At 38.0% G+C, this 17,521-nt stretch overlaps 1 protein-coding gene across 1 annotated transcript in view; it reads left to right on the forward strand.

Annotated features, from left to right (window-relative positions):
• Positions 1 to 17,521, forward strand: part of CSMD1 (CUB and Sushi multiple domains 1) — a 1,238,313-nt gene that overhangs the window by 336,425 nt on the left and 884,367 nt on the right. The window contains 1 exon segment of the mRNA XM_050893357.1: positions 15,819 to 15,931. Coding sequence (XP_050749314.1) covers positions 15,819 to 15,931 — 113 coding nt within the window.

A 17,521-nucleotide genomic window follows, 5' to 3' on the forward strand; every position in this document is an offset into this window, starting at 1 on the left:
TATTTGTTCTGTCATCCATCTGAATAGTAGTTATTGCTTCTTAGCTATTTCATACTTCTCTTACTGATTTCCCTACCACCCATTACTTGGAGAGGTAGGTAATCCCCATATTAACACCTTGTCAGGGGAATAGCTAAGTACTACTGTAGGCCATGGCATGACTGTTCCACAGGCATGTGGAATCTTCCACAGTGTTTTGGTCTTAAAACCTTTCTCTGGCCACAAATGTCATCAGAGACTTGGGAAGCTATTTCACCAAGGCCATCTTATTCCATATTAAAATAACAACAATTTGAAGAAGTCGGCACTTTCATGAGAAAAAGCTAAGCTTTACTAACTGTTCTACATAAATATGAGCCAGTGACAATAAAAATATACCCAAATACAAAGAAATTCTTAGCAATGGGTTTAACTAAAACTCCTATTCAAATTAATGAGAAAAATTGACAATAAGAGTCAGGTTCTGAATGGGTTAAGATGGAAAACATAAAACTTAATTCCTTCAGTATTGACTTCCTCCATATCAGACAATGTTATGTCAGCCCCCTCCTCTTCTTGTAGGTACTTATGAGTAGCCTGTAGGCTGCCTGTAGAAATGGATGTCAGAACCCTGCAGACTACCTGAGTGTGCTGGTGGTATCAAATACTGTGTTAAAGGTAAACAAAACTAAAACTATTACCTGTGTTCAGATATTCAAGATCCTGCATTATCTGGACACACATGGGTAACTAAGGGCAGCTTCAGGCAGCTCTCTCAAGACCATCTGCAGGAGCAAGCGAGATGCAATAGTCTAACAGATAATGCAGAGCATCACCACTTTCCTGCAGAGATCTTACACATTTAATGGCAGAATTTGCCTAATACGTACCTTGCTTCAGGTAACTAGGCAACACCCATTGCTTGGGGCTAATGTATAAATATTACCATACAATTTTAAGAGAAAGTTTGCTGGAATTAAAAGTATGAGCAAAAAAGACTTTGCATACATCCTTTCTTGGGAAGAAGCACTTTGAATGAGAACATTTTAAACTAGCAAAATATGACTCACCTAAACACAGTTGTTAGGGCAAGTCATCCATAAGAAACAATTTGTTCCAAACTAAAAATGATATTACTATAGATAATCTCAATGATGATCATGAGCCCTGAAATGATACATTATATATGTTAGGATTAAAGGACAGGAGAACAAGATAGAATGTTCTGATAGGAGGAGCTCAAGCATCAAATTATGCATCCTAGGGCAAACTTCTACTGAGGTGACTTAAAATATAACCACAGAAAATGCTCAGAAAGAAAGATGAAATATCTCTCAATTAAGACTTATTTCTAAACTTACTTTTGGGATGTGATATTTCAGGCTGAAGCTACCAAAATTTGTTCACTATTAAATTTAACAGGAGATTGTTCTGCTTCATTACTTCTGAATTTGTTGAAGATCTACTGATCAGAGGGCACATTGATAAGGTGGCACCATAAAGAGAGCACTCTGAGGGTAATCATTAAAATCTGTATGCATACTAGCAACTTGAGGTAGATCGCGATGGGAATTCAGTACAGTAAACTACACCATATACTGCAACAAGATACGTATGAGGCAAGGATATTCTGAAAATAATGATAAGCTGACATTTCAACATAATGATTTTTGTTAAGAAAAGTTAAGAAAAAAATTCTTGTTATAAAAGTCAATGTACTCTGAGATTCATTAACTGTTATACCAAAGAAATACGATGGTGAATGCTAGTGTGGCAAAATAAAGATATTAAAAATGTGGCAGTTAAATATTGTTTTCACGGGTAACAATATCAGCAAAGATACAAAATTAAGGGCTTCAGCATACACTAACAACCAGCGCCAATTTTCATAGGCACATACTAAGTGTGCAGCTTTCTCACGGATTCTGGATCTTTGCCATGGTATATGGTCCTCATTACAGGATAAGAAAGAAGCTGCACCACTGTTTTGCCCTTCAGTCCCACCTATCTGCACTGTAAATGGATCCACTGGTGAAAATCCGTGTCTCTGTGTCTTGATTGCCTATGTTAGATATTCTTGTATGTGCTGTGCCTCCCCCCTTCCTTTTATAGCCTACTGCTGTTCTACATAGGTTGTATAAATTGAAGCACTGAACTACACAGACGACTTACCTTCCAGAAGGTTTTGAATATTGCAAAATATGTACAAAGGAGATGACAAGTGATATAATGAAGGAAAATATGAGTATATGATACTTAATACAGTAAGTGTAGAGTTAGCCCAAAGCACTCACATAATTCTCAAACATTTCCAGAATTGGCCATTATTTCATATTAGTAGCAGTAACCACTTCTTTTAAGTGCCATTTGAAACGATCAAAACTAGTTATCTGCAAAAGACTTTTTTTAAAAGTTAAATTTAGATAAAATGAACTTTATGACCCACTGAAATACCCACTAGATTTCTTTCTTTTAAAGGACAAACAAGCCAGGCAGCAATTTTGACAGGAGGTATTCAAGTACTGAATGATATAAACTTTGAGTGTGATGGGTAGAAATAATAGACAGACCTCAAAGGTTTGCATTGAAAAAAAGAATGTCGTACCTCTTGGGAGTAAAACATAGGAGCAGAAAGTTAATATAGAGAGCTTTGTGCAGATAGTCTAAAACTGTCAAAGCCTGACCCCTTTAAAATAGAGTTGTCAAAACAATTAACTTCAGGGAAAAAAAGCAAAGTCATAATGAGGTGACAGTGAAGGAAAATCCTTTCCTCAGTTCTGAAACAGGATACATTATTTCATCAAGTGAAAAGACTCCTAGGGGCATATTTATAATATGTATAACATATAATAACACTGAGAAGATTCTTTAAGCTGAAAATGTACATAGTTTGGAAAAACACAGAAGGTGAAGGAAAGGTCTCACTCGATTGCTCCAAAAGCTTTTGGGTTTGGAACTACTTCATCAGTTGTTCTTCCTTAAGTACAGAATTTTTTGTCTTACAGCTCTAACAAACACTTCCAGTCAAATTCCAGACACTCTGGAGATCCCCTACATTTCATTTGCCAAAATGAATTGCTTAAAATGAGACAATAGCACATTATTTGAACTTTCTTTTGATTTGAAGTACTTAAATATACCCATCCTATTCCCCTAACTCTGGATCTGTCTACAATTTGCACTGTACTTGAATTCATAGAATCATAGACTGGTTTGGGTTGGAAGGGACCTTTAAAGGTCATCTAGTCCAACCCCCCTGCAATGAGCAGGAACATCTTCAACTAGATCAGGTTGCTCAGAGCCCTGTCCAGCCTGACCTTGAATGTTTCCAGGGATGGGGCATCTACCACCTCTCTGGGCAACCTGTTCCAGTGTTTTACCACCCTCATTATGAAAAATTTCTTCCTTATATCTTGTCTGAATCTGCCCTCTTTTAGTTTAAAACCATTAGCACTTGTCCTATCGCAACAGGCCCTGCTAAAAAGTTTGTCCCCATCTTTCTTGTAGGCCCCCATTTAAGTATTGAAAGGCCGCAATAAGGTCTCCCCTCAGAGCCTTCTCTTCTCCAGGCTGAATAACCCCAAATCTCTCAGCCTGTCTTCATAGGAGAGGTGTTCCAGCCCTCTGAATTCAAAAGAATCTTTTTAGTTTGCAATTTTATCCTTATTTTGCAAATAGGAAACTAAGACACGGAAAAATTAAGGCATCTAACTTCTAATATTTTGGATCTGATTGATTTACTGAGAACAGAAATTTAGGTAAACAAAATTAAGCTCAAATCTTGCAAAACCATATAAAAGTCAGCTTTAAAGTTTGGCTTATGAAATGAGACGTATAAAAAAGGTGGTTTTTTTTTAAACTTAGGTTGTTTTTAACTTTGTATCACTTTCTCCTTTTTTAAGAAATTCTGATCAGCAACATGGAGAAAAATGCCATTTTGGCAAGAGCAGTTGAAAAATAATGACTAGAAAATGCTAAAATAGAATATTTTACTCTTTAGAAACATGTAAATATTTAATTAGATGACCTATTTTATTTCATTAATCCAAAAGGATATATCTCAATAAAAAATATGAAGAACAGTCAGATCCCAGATCACTAATGGGAATGACTTCAATCATTAGTATGTTAGTATGTATTTTGAATTGAGCAATAAAAAAACCCCAGACAGTCTACCCTGTGCAAAACAGATAATGGAAATCTGCAAAGCCATGGAAGTATTCAGAATTTTACTGCGTAGCATAGGCTGCATTTGAAGCTTCACACATTCCCAGAAAAAAGTTCTAGGCACAAATCTTTAGTCTTCCTTACAGAAGGAACATTGAGCACTATATAAACTGTTTGTTAAATACACTCATGCTTGGACAGTAACGTATTTTTTGAGATACCTCCCTATTGCTGCAAAGGATAAACATGCTGTTTGTACTAAAATCTGATCTATTCAAATATTTGCTAGCATATTTTCTTTTGCCTTGAGGCCTTTGCTTAAAGTGGTGCCACCAAAAAGGCTAGAGTAGGTTTTTTTCAGCTGGCAATACTGCTGTAATCCAATTTGTAAAAACGTTAAAAGAAAGCTTCAAAATTGATTTATTTCCCCCCTCAGGCAATTTTTGTGTGTTGCAGGGCTTCTAAGCCATTTGTTATCATTCCATTTCCATTTACACTGGCTTCATTTCACTGGTTTTTGTGGAGGTGCTCTGATACTGTAATAAAAGGTGAGCCTGTAAAACCTAGGGAGGTGGAAATGTGGGTGATTTTTCAGTTACTAGCGGCTGGCCTGTGAAGAGAAAGAGAGTCCTCTTCACTGACTTTTTCCTCTCTAAAGCCCATTTAGTAGAGGCATAAAATACCATTTGTGTTCCTATGATAGGGTTTTGTGGTTTGGGTGTTTTGATTTGTTTTCTTTTTTTTTGTTCAGATGAAGAGTTATGTACATTTTTCATTTCCAAACAACTCACAAGTGGGAGCATGCATATAATCTACAGCATTGTGGATGATTTATAATGGATTCGTAAAACAAAGTTTCAAAGAAAATTCATCCTCATTTATTCTGAAGTTGAATCAACTGTTCATTGGTGTAATGTTGTTCCCAACCTGACATAGATCTCTCTCTAAAGCCTTATGACATAGGAAGTGCCAGCTAGCTTCACAACTGAAGTTATGTAAAATAACAGATCACTATATACATACACTGTTGTGGATTAATGCAACATACCTACCAAAAAGATGATTGAACATGATGTGACATCCATATGTGAGAGTAAACAGACAAAACTCCCATAATGAAGCTTAAACTGACTAATGCAAATGTTTTCTAAGATTATATCTTAAACTGTTTGACAAGGCACAGGTGGCAAAATCACTGAGAGATCTTAGTTTTGCTGACTCAATTTCTGATTTTTTTTTAATTAAAAAATGTTAAATCTCGTCTGTAATCTATTACTAACAATGGTCTTACTACTATATATTTTATTATTAAACTCCTCATACTGTTATTAGTGAGCTAATAGATACAGGAGTATAGGTAACAGGCCTGAAGAAATAATTCAGCCTATGAAACCTGTTTACATAATTTTCTAAAAATAGGATTTCTTTGGAATATAATTATTAATTAATTGAATCAAATCACATTTTGATTTACATCTGTGTAATTTTACTTCTACTTGGTCCATCTGGGCTCATACCAGCACACCTGAGAGGTGCCTTTGGTCTAAATATCTGTGTACTGTTAGAAGGCAGAAATGTAGTCTGCTCATATAATTGTTAACGTGGAATATGTGATCTTACTTAAAGTTTCAGTTGTTTTTTCTCAAGCACAAAGAGTCATTAGCTTTATAGTAACTGAAATAACCTCTTTCTCTTAAAGGTAAAACACTGTTTTTATCCTTCTGGCAATAATGGTTTATGGTACTACTTTATTTTTGGCAGTCTTTACAGCACTACTTTATTTTTGTCCAGTTTTATCAAGTAGTAGCTGATGTTTTCTTTCAATGTCATTTAGCACAGAGGCATATGAAACCATTTCTGTGGCTGCATTTTGTGTACAATGGGTAGAAATTGTAAGAAAATACATGGTACAATGATAAGGTCTGCCAGGAAAAGAAGGCACTTCTGCCCAGCCATAGTGCAGTGCTGTGGCATACCAATTCATTTAGTCAGCAGCCGACAGTCTTAGTGACTGCCATGCATTTCAGACATAAACTGGCTTTTTTGTTCTGTAGCTTGCGCTACGTTGGAGCCTGGGACTGTGGGGAAGTAGTGTGATCTCCCGTTAGGCAAGCCCTTTTCTTATCAGCATGAGTAACAAACCCCAGTAGGCCCATTGACTGGCAGTGAGCGCTCTGGGAGTTGCCCTCTCTCAGATCTGCTGTGCAATCCCACCGTGCTGGAGCCGCCGGAGCCCGCTGGCTGCCCAGACCTGCCAGGCCTTTGCCAGCAGCTGCACCCCCTCGAAGCCCTCAGCCCCACTGCTTTCCTGGCACCTGCCTCTGCTTCGGTCCCCTTCACGGCTGCACATTGGTTTGGCGTTGGCCAACTCGTCTCACGTTTTCCTGCTCCCTTGCTGATGCCCGGTAACCGCGGTCACAGGGTACTGCTTTGCAGCATCAGGGTTTCCTGCAGCAGATGCGAGCCTTGCTACTGGTGGCAGCTAGAGAAACCAGCTGCTTTTTCTGAAGGTGAAACATGTAAAAATCATTACGCTTGCTGCTTCTTTCTGCTTAGTGACTGAACTTGGTGAGTTTTGGTTATAAGGGACCTTCTGGACTTTACTGAGGGAACTTTTTTCTTTGCTTCCATCCTTCCCTTACTAGCAAAATACTAATTTTACAATTCCTGCAATTAATTCCTAGTTAAGCTAAAGTCACAGGAAACATCAGGAAATTTTCACATGACCATACCATGGAAAAAATATACATGTATTTAGCTATATGAAAGGCTTGAATTAAAAAAAATCTATTTCTTACCTATTCAGAACTGATTATTAATTTGAGATTATAAATCTTAAATTGCAGAAGAAAGAGCACCCAGGTAAGAGATGAGCCTTTTGTGTACTGCTAGTGCCCCTCTAATGAGGTACGCACACCTTAACTGCCTCTAGTTAGCAGGATGGAGGAGCACCTGATGTTAATTAATCAAATGAGGGATCAGGGAGCAGCTGAGATGTTTGCAGGAGTTTCCTGGGGTGTAAGGGAAACAGCTGGTGGAAGAAGTCTCGTGGCCATGTGATGGGAGGGTGCTGAAGTTAGTTTCTTAGGGAGAGTGGGAAGCAGGGGACTGGAAGAGCAGTGCTGGGGTGGTGTTGTGGGCCTATAACCTGAGAGAACCTGAAGATGGAGGAGTCTGAACCTGGAAAAAGTGGCACTGAGGAAGACCTAGGCACTGCTGAAGAAATGTGAGAGCTAAGGGGTTTTAATTCATTATTTTTTTTTCTTGGGGAAAAAAAGCTGAATAATGCTCATCAATGTGAGGAGATGTTGCTGTGTGTTTTCTTTATGCTGGAGAGGTAGGGAAGCAAAGGGTAATTCTTGTGTGGAGGATTGGGTGGGCTCTCTGAGCTGAGGCTCTGCCTGTTGCAGTGTTTCTTCTAAAGTTTTTTTAAGGGAACAGTCAGTGTTACCTTAAGCTTGAGAAAAGCCACCAAATTAGAGCCTCTGAATGAAAAACTTGACCTTGAACAATTTGTTCTGTACGCCTTCCCTTTTTCTGTGACTTAAAAAAGTTGAGGCCGGGGGTAGTGGGATTAAATATATATATATTTAGCCTATCTCTGTGATAGAAAATCAGTTATAAATTATAGATCTTGTACTAATCTTATAGTAGCTCCTCATTCCTTCATGTACGAGATGGTATCATCTGAGTCAGGTTTTAAATCTTCACTTCCTCTTGGCAACAGAATGGATGTAAATTACTAAGATAAGGCTTCTGTGGTTTCACATGTGGCAGGTAACAGCCTGGTTTGCTGGAACGGATACACTGGTCTCCTGGCTTTATGTACCATTAGGTGTCTTAACCTGTGGGTAACTCTTCTCATGGCTGATAGCAAGTACGGACAGGAGCTGGCCCCCAGGGATGCATCTTACAATGATGGACGAAACAGGGGAAATCCCTATGAATGTTTTAAGTGTCCTCTTCTGGCTTCTGCAGATTGTATAATGAGGGAGATAAGCCTGCGAGAGCATGACCCATAGGAGTGGCTGCGGCCAGCTTTCTTTGTGATTTTTTTTAAATTATTTTTTTAAGCTTTTTTATTATCTCCAGCACTTGCAAGAGTTGAGCTTTGCTCCAGAACAGCAGCTTATGGTAGTGGACAGAGGAGATGAAAATTCTCCAAGATTTGGGAAATAATACTGCAAAAATCACTTCACATTTGTTTCTTTGTGATTATACCTTATTGGTGGCTACCGTTTGCATGACTAAAAACTTGTGTAAGAATAGTTATATAATATCATATATTCTCATTTTGGTGTGTGAAATTTCACCATAAAACTTACTACTCATTAACCTTAAAAAGTATCTCTTTACTATGGCAGATGCCATTCTATCTCTGAAATAAGTCTTATGGGAGGGAGGGAAAAATACCCGATCAGTCATTGGCTAGAAATCAATCCTATGGAAATATTTGAGTCTTGAGGCTGCCTTTACATGCATCTTTTCTAATTGTAAAAATAAATACTTATTGGACTGTTCTGAATTATCAGTCTCTGGCTTGAACTAAAGTTTACCCATAAGAAAAACTTTGAACTAAACCCTTACAACTATTCTGTTAAGCTTTTAAAAAAGTTTGAGAGAAGCTTTATTTTTAAATAATTGGTCTCTAGGAAAAGAAAAAAAAAAATAAAAAATACAAACTTTTTTTTGATCAGCTGTACTTTTGTCTACTTAGTGTCAACTTCCAACTCTGAACTTGATGCAAAAATGCTGTGTGTGGAGAGGACTAATTACACGACTGAAGTACTGTACATGCTCATACACAACTAAGACTGCTTTGTTCTTAACTGCGTTGTTCTCTGAGATAATTTCAGTTGGCTAGCACCAACTGTTTCGAAAGTTAGCATATTATAACTATTGCCTTTGGTTAGAGATGCACCTATTCAGTTTTCCAGATTCAAAACCAGGAAGATGCAAGTGTTTATTTTTTGGCACCTGGCAAAGCTTTAAAATAGTGTTAACTAACTGTAAAATAGAGTTAACTCTGTCCCAGCCGAAACCGGGACAAGCTCTCAGTCTCCCCTTTATTTGTAGAAGGGAACTTCAGAGCTCGTATGGCTTCATAAAAGGTCACGTTAGGGATATGTATCCTGTAATCATATTTGTTCTCATACTGTTGCTGCTATTTTCTGTGGAATAACTGGAGTCACCATGTTCTTGTAAATTACTGCAGTAGCTTCTCTTCTGTCATTGATATGTTCAGGTAGTTTAAACTGATTCAAATTACTAAGATAACATATTGATGATTTGACTTTTTAATACATAAAATCGAGGTGCACTTGAACAGATGATGCTTCTGAGTATTCTCTCCTCGTATCATCAAGGCTGTACTGCTGCAGGTAGGTGCCCAGGCGCTGGCAGCAGGGGCTGCAGGGGCGGCCCCTGTGAGGAGAGGCCGGGGCTGCCCCGTGCCGGACACAGCCGGTTCCAGCCGGCTCCAACCGACCCGCCGCCGCAGGGCACAGCTGAGCCCCCGGCCAGGGGAGGAGGGAACAAAAAGTGAGAGAAAAAGCTCTGCGAGCGCCAAGGTGAGGGAAGGAGGAGCAGGAGGTGCTGCAGGCGCCAGAGCAGAGATTCCCCTGCAGCCCGTGGAAGAGACCACGGTGGAGGAGGTGGATGGTTCCCAAAGAAACCACAGCCCGTGGAGAGCCCGTACTGGAGCAGGGTAAAAGTGTGAGGAGGAAGGAGCAGCAGAGAGGAGCTGTTATGGACTGAGCCCAGCCCTCATTCCCCATCCCCCTGCACCGCCTGAGGGGAGAGGTAGAGGAGCTGGGAATGAAGGAGTGAAGTTGAGCCTGGGAAGAAGGGAAGTGGGGGGAGGGTTTTGATTTAATTTATCTTTGTTTCTCACTATCCAAACATATTTTAATTGGCAATAAACTAAACTAATTTTCCCCAAGTCAGGTCTGTTTTGCCTATGCGAATAATTAGTAAGTAATCTCCCTGCCTTTATCTTGACCCAGGGGCATGTCCATCTTATTTTCTCCCCCCTGTCCCGTTGAAGAGGGTCAGTGAGAGAGTGGCTGGGTGAGGGTCTGGCAGCTGGCCAAGGTCAACCCACCACAAAGGCATTAATAAAATCAGGAATAAATGCCAGGAATCCATAGAGTCTGATCTTGATTCCTTTTTCTTCCTATGCCTAATAACGTATACATATTATTGACTATTGGTGACGTTGGACGCGTAGAACACGGAAGGGGTTTGGCTGCTTTTTATTGACAGTATAGTTCTAGGATAATTTCCAGTTAAGCCAAATATGAGATACCATCTTTTAAACATTTTCCATGTGTTGTACTTGGTATTCAACTACTGTGGTGCAGTGAGGTATTTCTGGAGAACTAAAGTAGATAGCCTAAAGCTTTAGTCCTTAAGGGTACCCTTTGACTTGCCTCGCTTTCTGATCTGCGGTGGATCAGCATAGTCTTTGAGGTGGTACCTGCCAATAACTTTGTGTTTTCATGTGGTACGGTGAGTTTGATATGGAATGAGCTTATGGATCTCCTCTACATCAGATGACAGTTTTAAGAATAGTACGTAAAACCTGAAAAGGTATGACACTGATGGCAGATAGCTCTTTGGTGTTTCCTATGGCAGTTAATGACCTATATAACTTCATGGTAAAATGGGAGAAATGTTAGGGTTTTTCCTTATACAGATTTTGAGGGAGGGGAAAAAAAAAAATCTTGGATTTTGTCATTTGTGCCAAATTGCTTTTGGGATAATTCGTTTAAACTTAGACTTATACTTTACCTTGTTATTAATAACATTGATCCTCTTAGTTAATGGCTTTTGCAAGAGACATCTGATAGCTAATTTCAGGCAAGAATGTTTTGTCTTAGCCAAATAGATTCTAGTTACTTCCTCTGAGAATGTTTCTGGGAACAAGCTGTACAGATGTATGAGCAGAGCTCATACGTATATATATATGTGTGTGTATATGTCAGACACAGTTCTAAAAATGTTTAACAGATCTGATTCTCCTTCTAATTATAATAATGTGTCTTCATAGATTTCACTGGCCTGATTTGAAAAAAGAATCAGTCCTTATGGGTGCAGGGTCCCCCCTTGGTCTAAGTTTTTTTGGCTCTTAAATTTCCCAAGAATATTCATTAAACCTTCAGAAAATTTTGTCACGTGTGGTAACCTGAACACATCACTTTGTACTACAGGCAGCTGTAGGAATAAATAACCTAGCAAATAAAATGGTGAAAATGCCTCTGTTTTTTCCTTTGCAACTGCTCACTGGTTTTTGGCAATTGTGAAATCAGTACATACTCTTGTTAAGGTGACCTGATCATATGAGACTCTTCATGCTGGACAGCTGTTTCTGATAGAGCTGTTCTGGAAAGCTTCATTTGACCATTTCAGCCATGAGGGTGGTGCAAAATGTTTGTTAAAAAGATCTGGTGACTCTGGGAACAAAAATGTAATAGTTCGCATTGGCGGGAAGAGGAGTGAAGCTGTTTTTGTGTCAAGGATGTCTTCAAAACACTTGCAAAGATCAGTTCAGTTTTAACCATGCTTGAAGGCCTGTCAGTTTCTATGTGAACAGCTGGGACTTGCTAAAATTTTGTAACTACACTCAGCAGAAGTTCAGTCCCTAATAAACTTATGCAAAGAACCTAAAACTTCTTAGGCTGATCTGATTGTACTTCTGTATTTCCTCAGAAACTGTTGAGTGTTCTCATTTTTCTTACATCAGCTGCTTGTGATAGGGACTGTGCCCATGCCTTCCTTATGGGTCATGGATTCATTGAATAACTTGGGTTAGGAGACACTACGGTTATTTGATCTTATCTCCTGCTGACATTGGAGCCAAGTCTGAAGACAGATCATGTCGTTCGGGACACTATCAAGTTTCCAGTATGTCCAAGAATGGAGATACCACATCCTCTCTGGGCATCAGTTCCAATATACCACCACCGTCATGGTAGTTTTTTTTTTTCCTAATACAAAACTGGAATTTCTCATGTTGCATCTTGCCTGTTGCTTCCCATCCTTTCTGCAGTTCCAAAAAGAACCTGGCTTTTTCTATACTGCTCCAATATGTAGCTGAAGACAGCAGTAAGGTTCACCCTTTAGTTGTCATCTTTTAAGAGCTCAACAAGTCTATTCCTTCAGCCTCTTCTTGTACGCCGTTTGCTACAGACCCCTAACCATATTGCCAACCCCCAGAGGACTTGCCGCACTATCTGTTTAGTACCAGGAAGTCCCAAAATGTGCCTTCACAAGTAGAGGGTGGAGAAGTTCTGAGCAGAGCCAGCTGGACCTGTTGCTATGCTATTGGGGGTGGGGCGGTGGGAAATCTATGTATTTATATACATTATCACTAGAAATGGCTGAATGTCAAGATCTATGAAATGACAATGGAGAATGAAATGTGTGCTGGTTTTTGTTGTTTTTTTTTCCCCTGAAACAGAGGCTAAACTCGGTACTGGTGTACTGCTGTGCTTTCTATTACAAGTTCTGTTTCTTCTTTATAGACAAGCCAAATGTATTCCATCTGTGGTTAAAAAGTATTTTAGTGTGTGCATTTTGTGCAGATTAATGCTACTGAAAGTTAAGGAAGTAGCAATATTTTAAGCTTAAAGTATTGCTATATTCTCAGTATGAAGTAGTGCAAGTTTATCAAATGACAGTTGTATTAGCAGAGGGACTTGAAATGATTCTGCTTTCTTAGCACACACACTTGTCTGTCTAAACAGTTCCCTTTTTGGTTGCAGTAAAGGCCTACACATTAATTGCCAAGATACATTTCCAAAGCAACATGTGAAGGTGTGTGATTTTTCTGCATGATGAAATGAATGTGCAAAACACATTATAATTCATGAGCTGTAACTACCTAGTGAAAATGTTAGTAAGGGGGGGAAAAATGACTTGGTAGGTTAGCAGTGTTTTAATTCTGGAAATGTCTGAAGAATAACACTAGATTTTCATCTGCTGTCTAGTTTTTGTTTGCACTCAATTTCATGGCATTTGATCTCTACTGAATTTATTAGGATACTATGAAAAGATGCTTTCAGAAATATTTCAGGCAGCAAGGCTACTGTAGAGGCACCCAGGTAGTCTGTTGAATGACTGAAATACGGAATTTTTCTATTTGAGACTTTTCCATAATCTTTTCTAGGACTATTGTAATATAAAGAACTTGAAAAAATAGATTTCAAGTTGATGTACAAATTCCTTGAAGTTTACCACATACTTGCCTTTTCCTGTGTCTATAAAAGCTTTAAGTGCACTGACTTAAGGTATAAAAGAATATATTTGTCTTCCTTTAATGTGAATTCCAGTGTCAGTTAGCCTAAAGAATGATCTTCTAGTATTTCAACAGGGATACTGTAGAAACAATTTTTTTTATTGCACAGATAAAGAATCCATATTGTAGGAGTGATACTTATTATCATAACAGAATCAAAGCAGGTAGGTCTAGAAATCATAACAAGAGCTCAGGATGTCCAGTCACTGCTCAAATAAGTTCATTTGTATGAACCAAATCCATACCAAGTGGAGCAAACACTGATCAGGAATGAGGTAGCTAAAGCTGTATAGTTCTGCATTGATAAAACTTCTTTGTCTTTTTGTCGTGGTGGTGTGTGGGTTTTTTGGTTGTTTTTTGGGTTTTTTTAGGTCTCCTATGTAGTGTGAAGTGTTGAGGCTGGCTGCTTCTGTCTTTCTGTGTGTCTCAACCTGATTTTCCTTCCTTCCCCTACAATGCATGCTAGTTTCCTATATTTCAGCAAAAAATGTTAGATCCAGGAAATATTGTAGTGCTATCCAAAAAAACCCCCTTAAAACCAGAACTCTTTGAATCCCTTCTCAAAGAAGGAAGAGACATGTAAGTAAGAGCAGAAAATACATACACTAAATTAATAATGAACTGTCATACAGTACACTCCAGATGTAGGGCAGTAGTGATAACCACTCTAATTTATTAAATAGAACAAGAGGCTCATATCCCTAAAAAATGCAATGTCTAGTGAAGGTGAGAGAACATACAAAAGTCTGAACATAAGATGTGGCAAGCCTTATGGTAGTTCTGCAGTTTGAGGATCGAGGGAAAAATCAACCTGGTTATTTCTGGAATTGAAGTAAATGAGGTGGAAAAGAATAGGAGTAATAGGTTGACAAGTACACAGAAGGTGAAAAGATTAGAGCAAACAGCTAATTAGCACATGGGAGACAATCGTGTTTAAAAAGAAAGGAAGAAATTGCAGAAAGCTTTTTGCTGACTTATGTTGCCTTGACTGTATGCCTTCATCTGTATTTAAAGCTCTCCTGGCTTTGATCTCTGACTCATCTGTGTCTATTTGTTTTCCAAAGCTCAAAATTGGAAAGAGATGGGGAACCACCTGACTGATGTAATTCAAGCATGGAGTTCCTCTTATATGTTTTTATATATGAGAGTGGTCTTAAATAAGCCTAATTTTGCAAAGAACTTCTAGTTCAGTGATACTGCTGTACTAGTATGTTTACAGTTATTTATCTTCTGCAGTTCCAGATGCCAATTAATGAACTATAGCATCATTGTACAATAAATTTCAAAGGCAGGATTTTTTTAGAGGCATGGATTCTCTTAACCATCCAGATTAAAAATATATCAAAAAATATATCAAAGCATTTTTGGTGTGTGGGGTTTTCTTTGGTTTTGTGGGTTTTTTGTGTGTGGTTTTTTTTTTTTATGAGCTGTTCCAGTGCCTGAATTCAAGAAGTTCTTTCAGGGTGAAACTTGAACAAAAGGTGGCTTTCCAGTGCGTTGTCCTATTCCCAGTAGATCACATACCCCTATTGCAAAATACAGGAATTAGCTAGTGATGTAAGCTGACAGTATAGTTTTGGGTTTGTGGGACAGTAATGGTGTCTTACATCTTACTTATGCAAAATTACTCTAATCATTAACAAACCAACATCTCACTAGTATCAGCCAGGTCTAATGAGTTGTCTTTAGTAATGTTTCAGTAAAGCATGTAAACATTTTTTTTCCATCTGTTTTATCCTCAAAATGAATCAAAACTTTTTTGGGGGGAAATTATCTTAAAATCAGTATTGCAGTGTAATTACAGCTTATCCAAAATTCTGGTTTGTATGTAAAGGTAAGACTGCTGATAAGATGGGAAATGTAAGGTAATTTTTCTGAAGCTGTTAAACGGCAGGGTTTGGGGGTTTTTTGTGTTTTCTGGTCAGTTACTGTATATGATATTGAAAATATGAGATCCATTCTTTTTCTGAAGCAGCAGCTGGAGGACAGACAGGATAGTCCATGCTATCTCAAATTGCGCTGGGTATCTCTGTGTGAGCCAAGGCCTGGGTATCTACTTCTAGGTGTCCTAAACTTACCTGTCTTCATCTTGAAATGAATCTTATCAAAAACATTTTTGTCTTCAATAGATACAAACAGGTCTTTCTTTTAGTTTTCTTTGTTGGAGAGTGCACAGATGTTAAAATAGGAGGGTTAAAAAGCTCAAGAACATGTTTGAAATTTTGCAGTGAATGTTTAGAGGCTGTATCAGGGTAAAGAGCATAATGCGTTGGCGGTTCGGATGTAGAAATATGATGCTCATCATAATGCTCATCACACCTACTGATGTGCTTTAAAAGAAAGTTACAGTAATTTGTGCCTTTTTATTGCACAGGTTATCTGGATTTCAGCTTCCATCATCTATTGTGAGCACAGGATCTATCCTCACCCTCTGTTTCACCACAGATTTTGCTGTCAGTGCTCAAGGCTTCAAAGCTATCTATGAAGGTAAGAACTCTTTTCCTACTAGGTCTTTATTCTACTTGATACACGTTGAAATGTGACTTTTCAATTTTAATTGTTTGGGGTTTGAATCATCGGTGAATATTGCATAAACTTTTTTTTATAGCATACGTAAATGTTACTACATCATGGCCATAGTTTTGATTTTGAATTTTAATTTAATAATTTAATTTCTGCTGGAATTTTTAACCAAATTTGTCAGGCTTCCAAAGCTGGATTCGGAAATGCTTACATTTAAATGGTTTTCTTATTATTTCCTAAATGATTTCTTTTGACAACTTCTTTAGGCAATACCTAATTTAAGGGGTATAACAATAAAAATGAGAGGAAATATTGGATAATAAATGGTTTTAAAAGTCAATCACTAATCTTCTCCTTGTAGAAAATTAAAAGAACAACAACAAAAATATATGTATATATAAATTAAAAAAAACAAAGCAGTTGAAAATTGGCTCTGTGGAAGACTACAGTGATAACTGCATGGTTCTGGGAAAAAATAAGGCCAAGCATTTCATGTCTTCTAGTGTCTACCAAGAATTAAGCTCATAAAACTGGACTAATACCATTTTCTTGATACTTTGAGTTGTACAAAAGGCTTTATGAGATCTGTAACCTTTGTTTGGGAAAGTTACCAGATAAAGTGTTATTAAGTCAGTTGCTTAGTGTTGGATGGTGAGGGTGTTTTGAGTGTAGCTTCAGGATTCCTTTCAAACGAGTGTGTGGTGGTTGGGGGGGGCTTGTGGTGTTGTGTGTGGTTTTTTTTTTACTTCTGTTTTTTTTTATTAATGGAAAATGCAGGATTTTGAGTACTAGAAGTTGCAGAAAGCTCAGTTTCAGATTAATTCTCAAATGCAAAGCCATTTTTTCTATGGTTTCATAGGTATAATCCTTTGTCGAAAGTGTTTATTCTGGAAAAGCTGCCTACAGCCAGTTAAGTGATAGAATTTAAAAGAAAAATATTTTTATCGATGGAGTTGACGTAGGAACTCTGAATCTAGAAAGTAGTATGGTTTGTAGCTATTTACTAGGACTAGCATTTGCGAGTGTGTAAATCCATTACATTGGTCACCATTTTAGAAAAAGTCAAAGTAACTTAGAGACCACAGGTATCTTCAAATGCTTGGTAAACTTTCATCATGTTTTTCCTAGGACTATTCATAGTCCCTTGAAACTTTACCTCCCTTTCTTGACAGTACTTAAGTCTACTCCATATTGATGCATATCTTTGCTTCATATTTGATTAACGTTTTGAAATGATAGTGTTTTTTAAAGTATCATTTGAATTCAATATCCTCATTGAGTGGGTTACCTAGAAGTGAAAGACAGAGGCATAGGACGTGTCATGACTAACTCAGATTTTTTTGTTTTGAGCTTTTTCTGTTCAGGATGGGTAGCTCAGCAGTATGTCTTTCCTTGGTAGCTGTTCCTCTCTTACTTTGTCCCTCAAAGCCTTATCACCTGGGAAGTCAGCTAATCAGTCCTTTTTTTAACAGAGATGAGGGCTGTGAGGAAAGGCTAGGAAAGTTTCATTTTAATAGTCTTTATAAGTTTTATTAGGTAAGTTGAAAAGGAACA

The sequence above is a fragment of the Gymnogyps californianus genome, chromosome 3, assembly GCF_018139145.2.
Source record: "Gymnogyps californianus isolate 813 chromosome 3, ASM1813914v2, whole genome shotgun sequence".
NCBI lineage: Eukaryota > Metazoa > Chordata > Aves > Accipitriformes > Cathartidae > Gymnogyps > Gymnogyps californianus.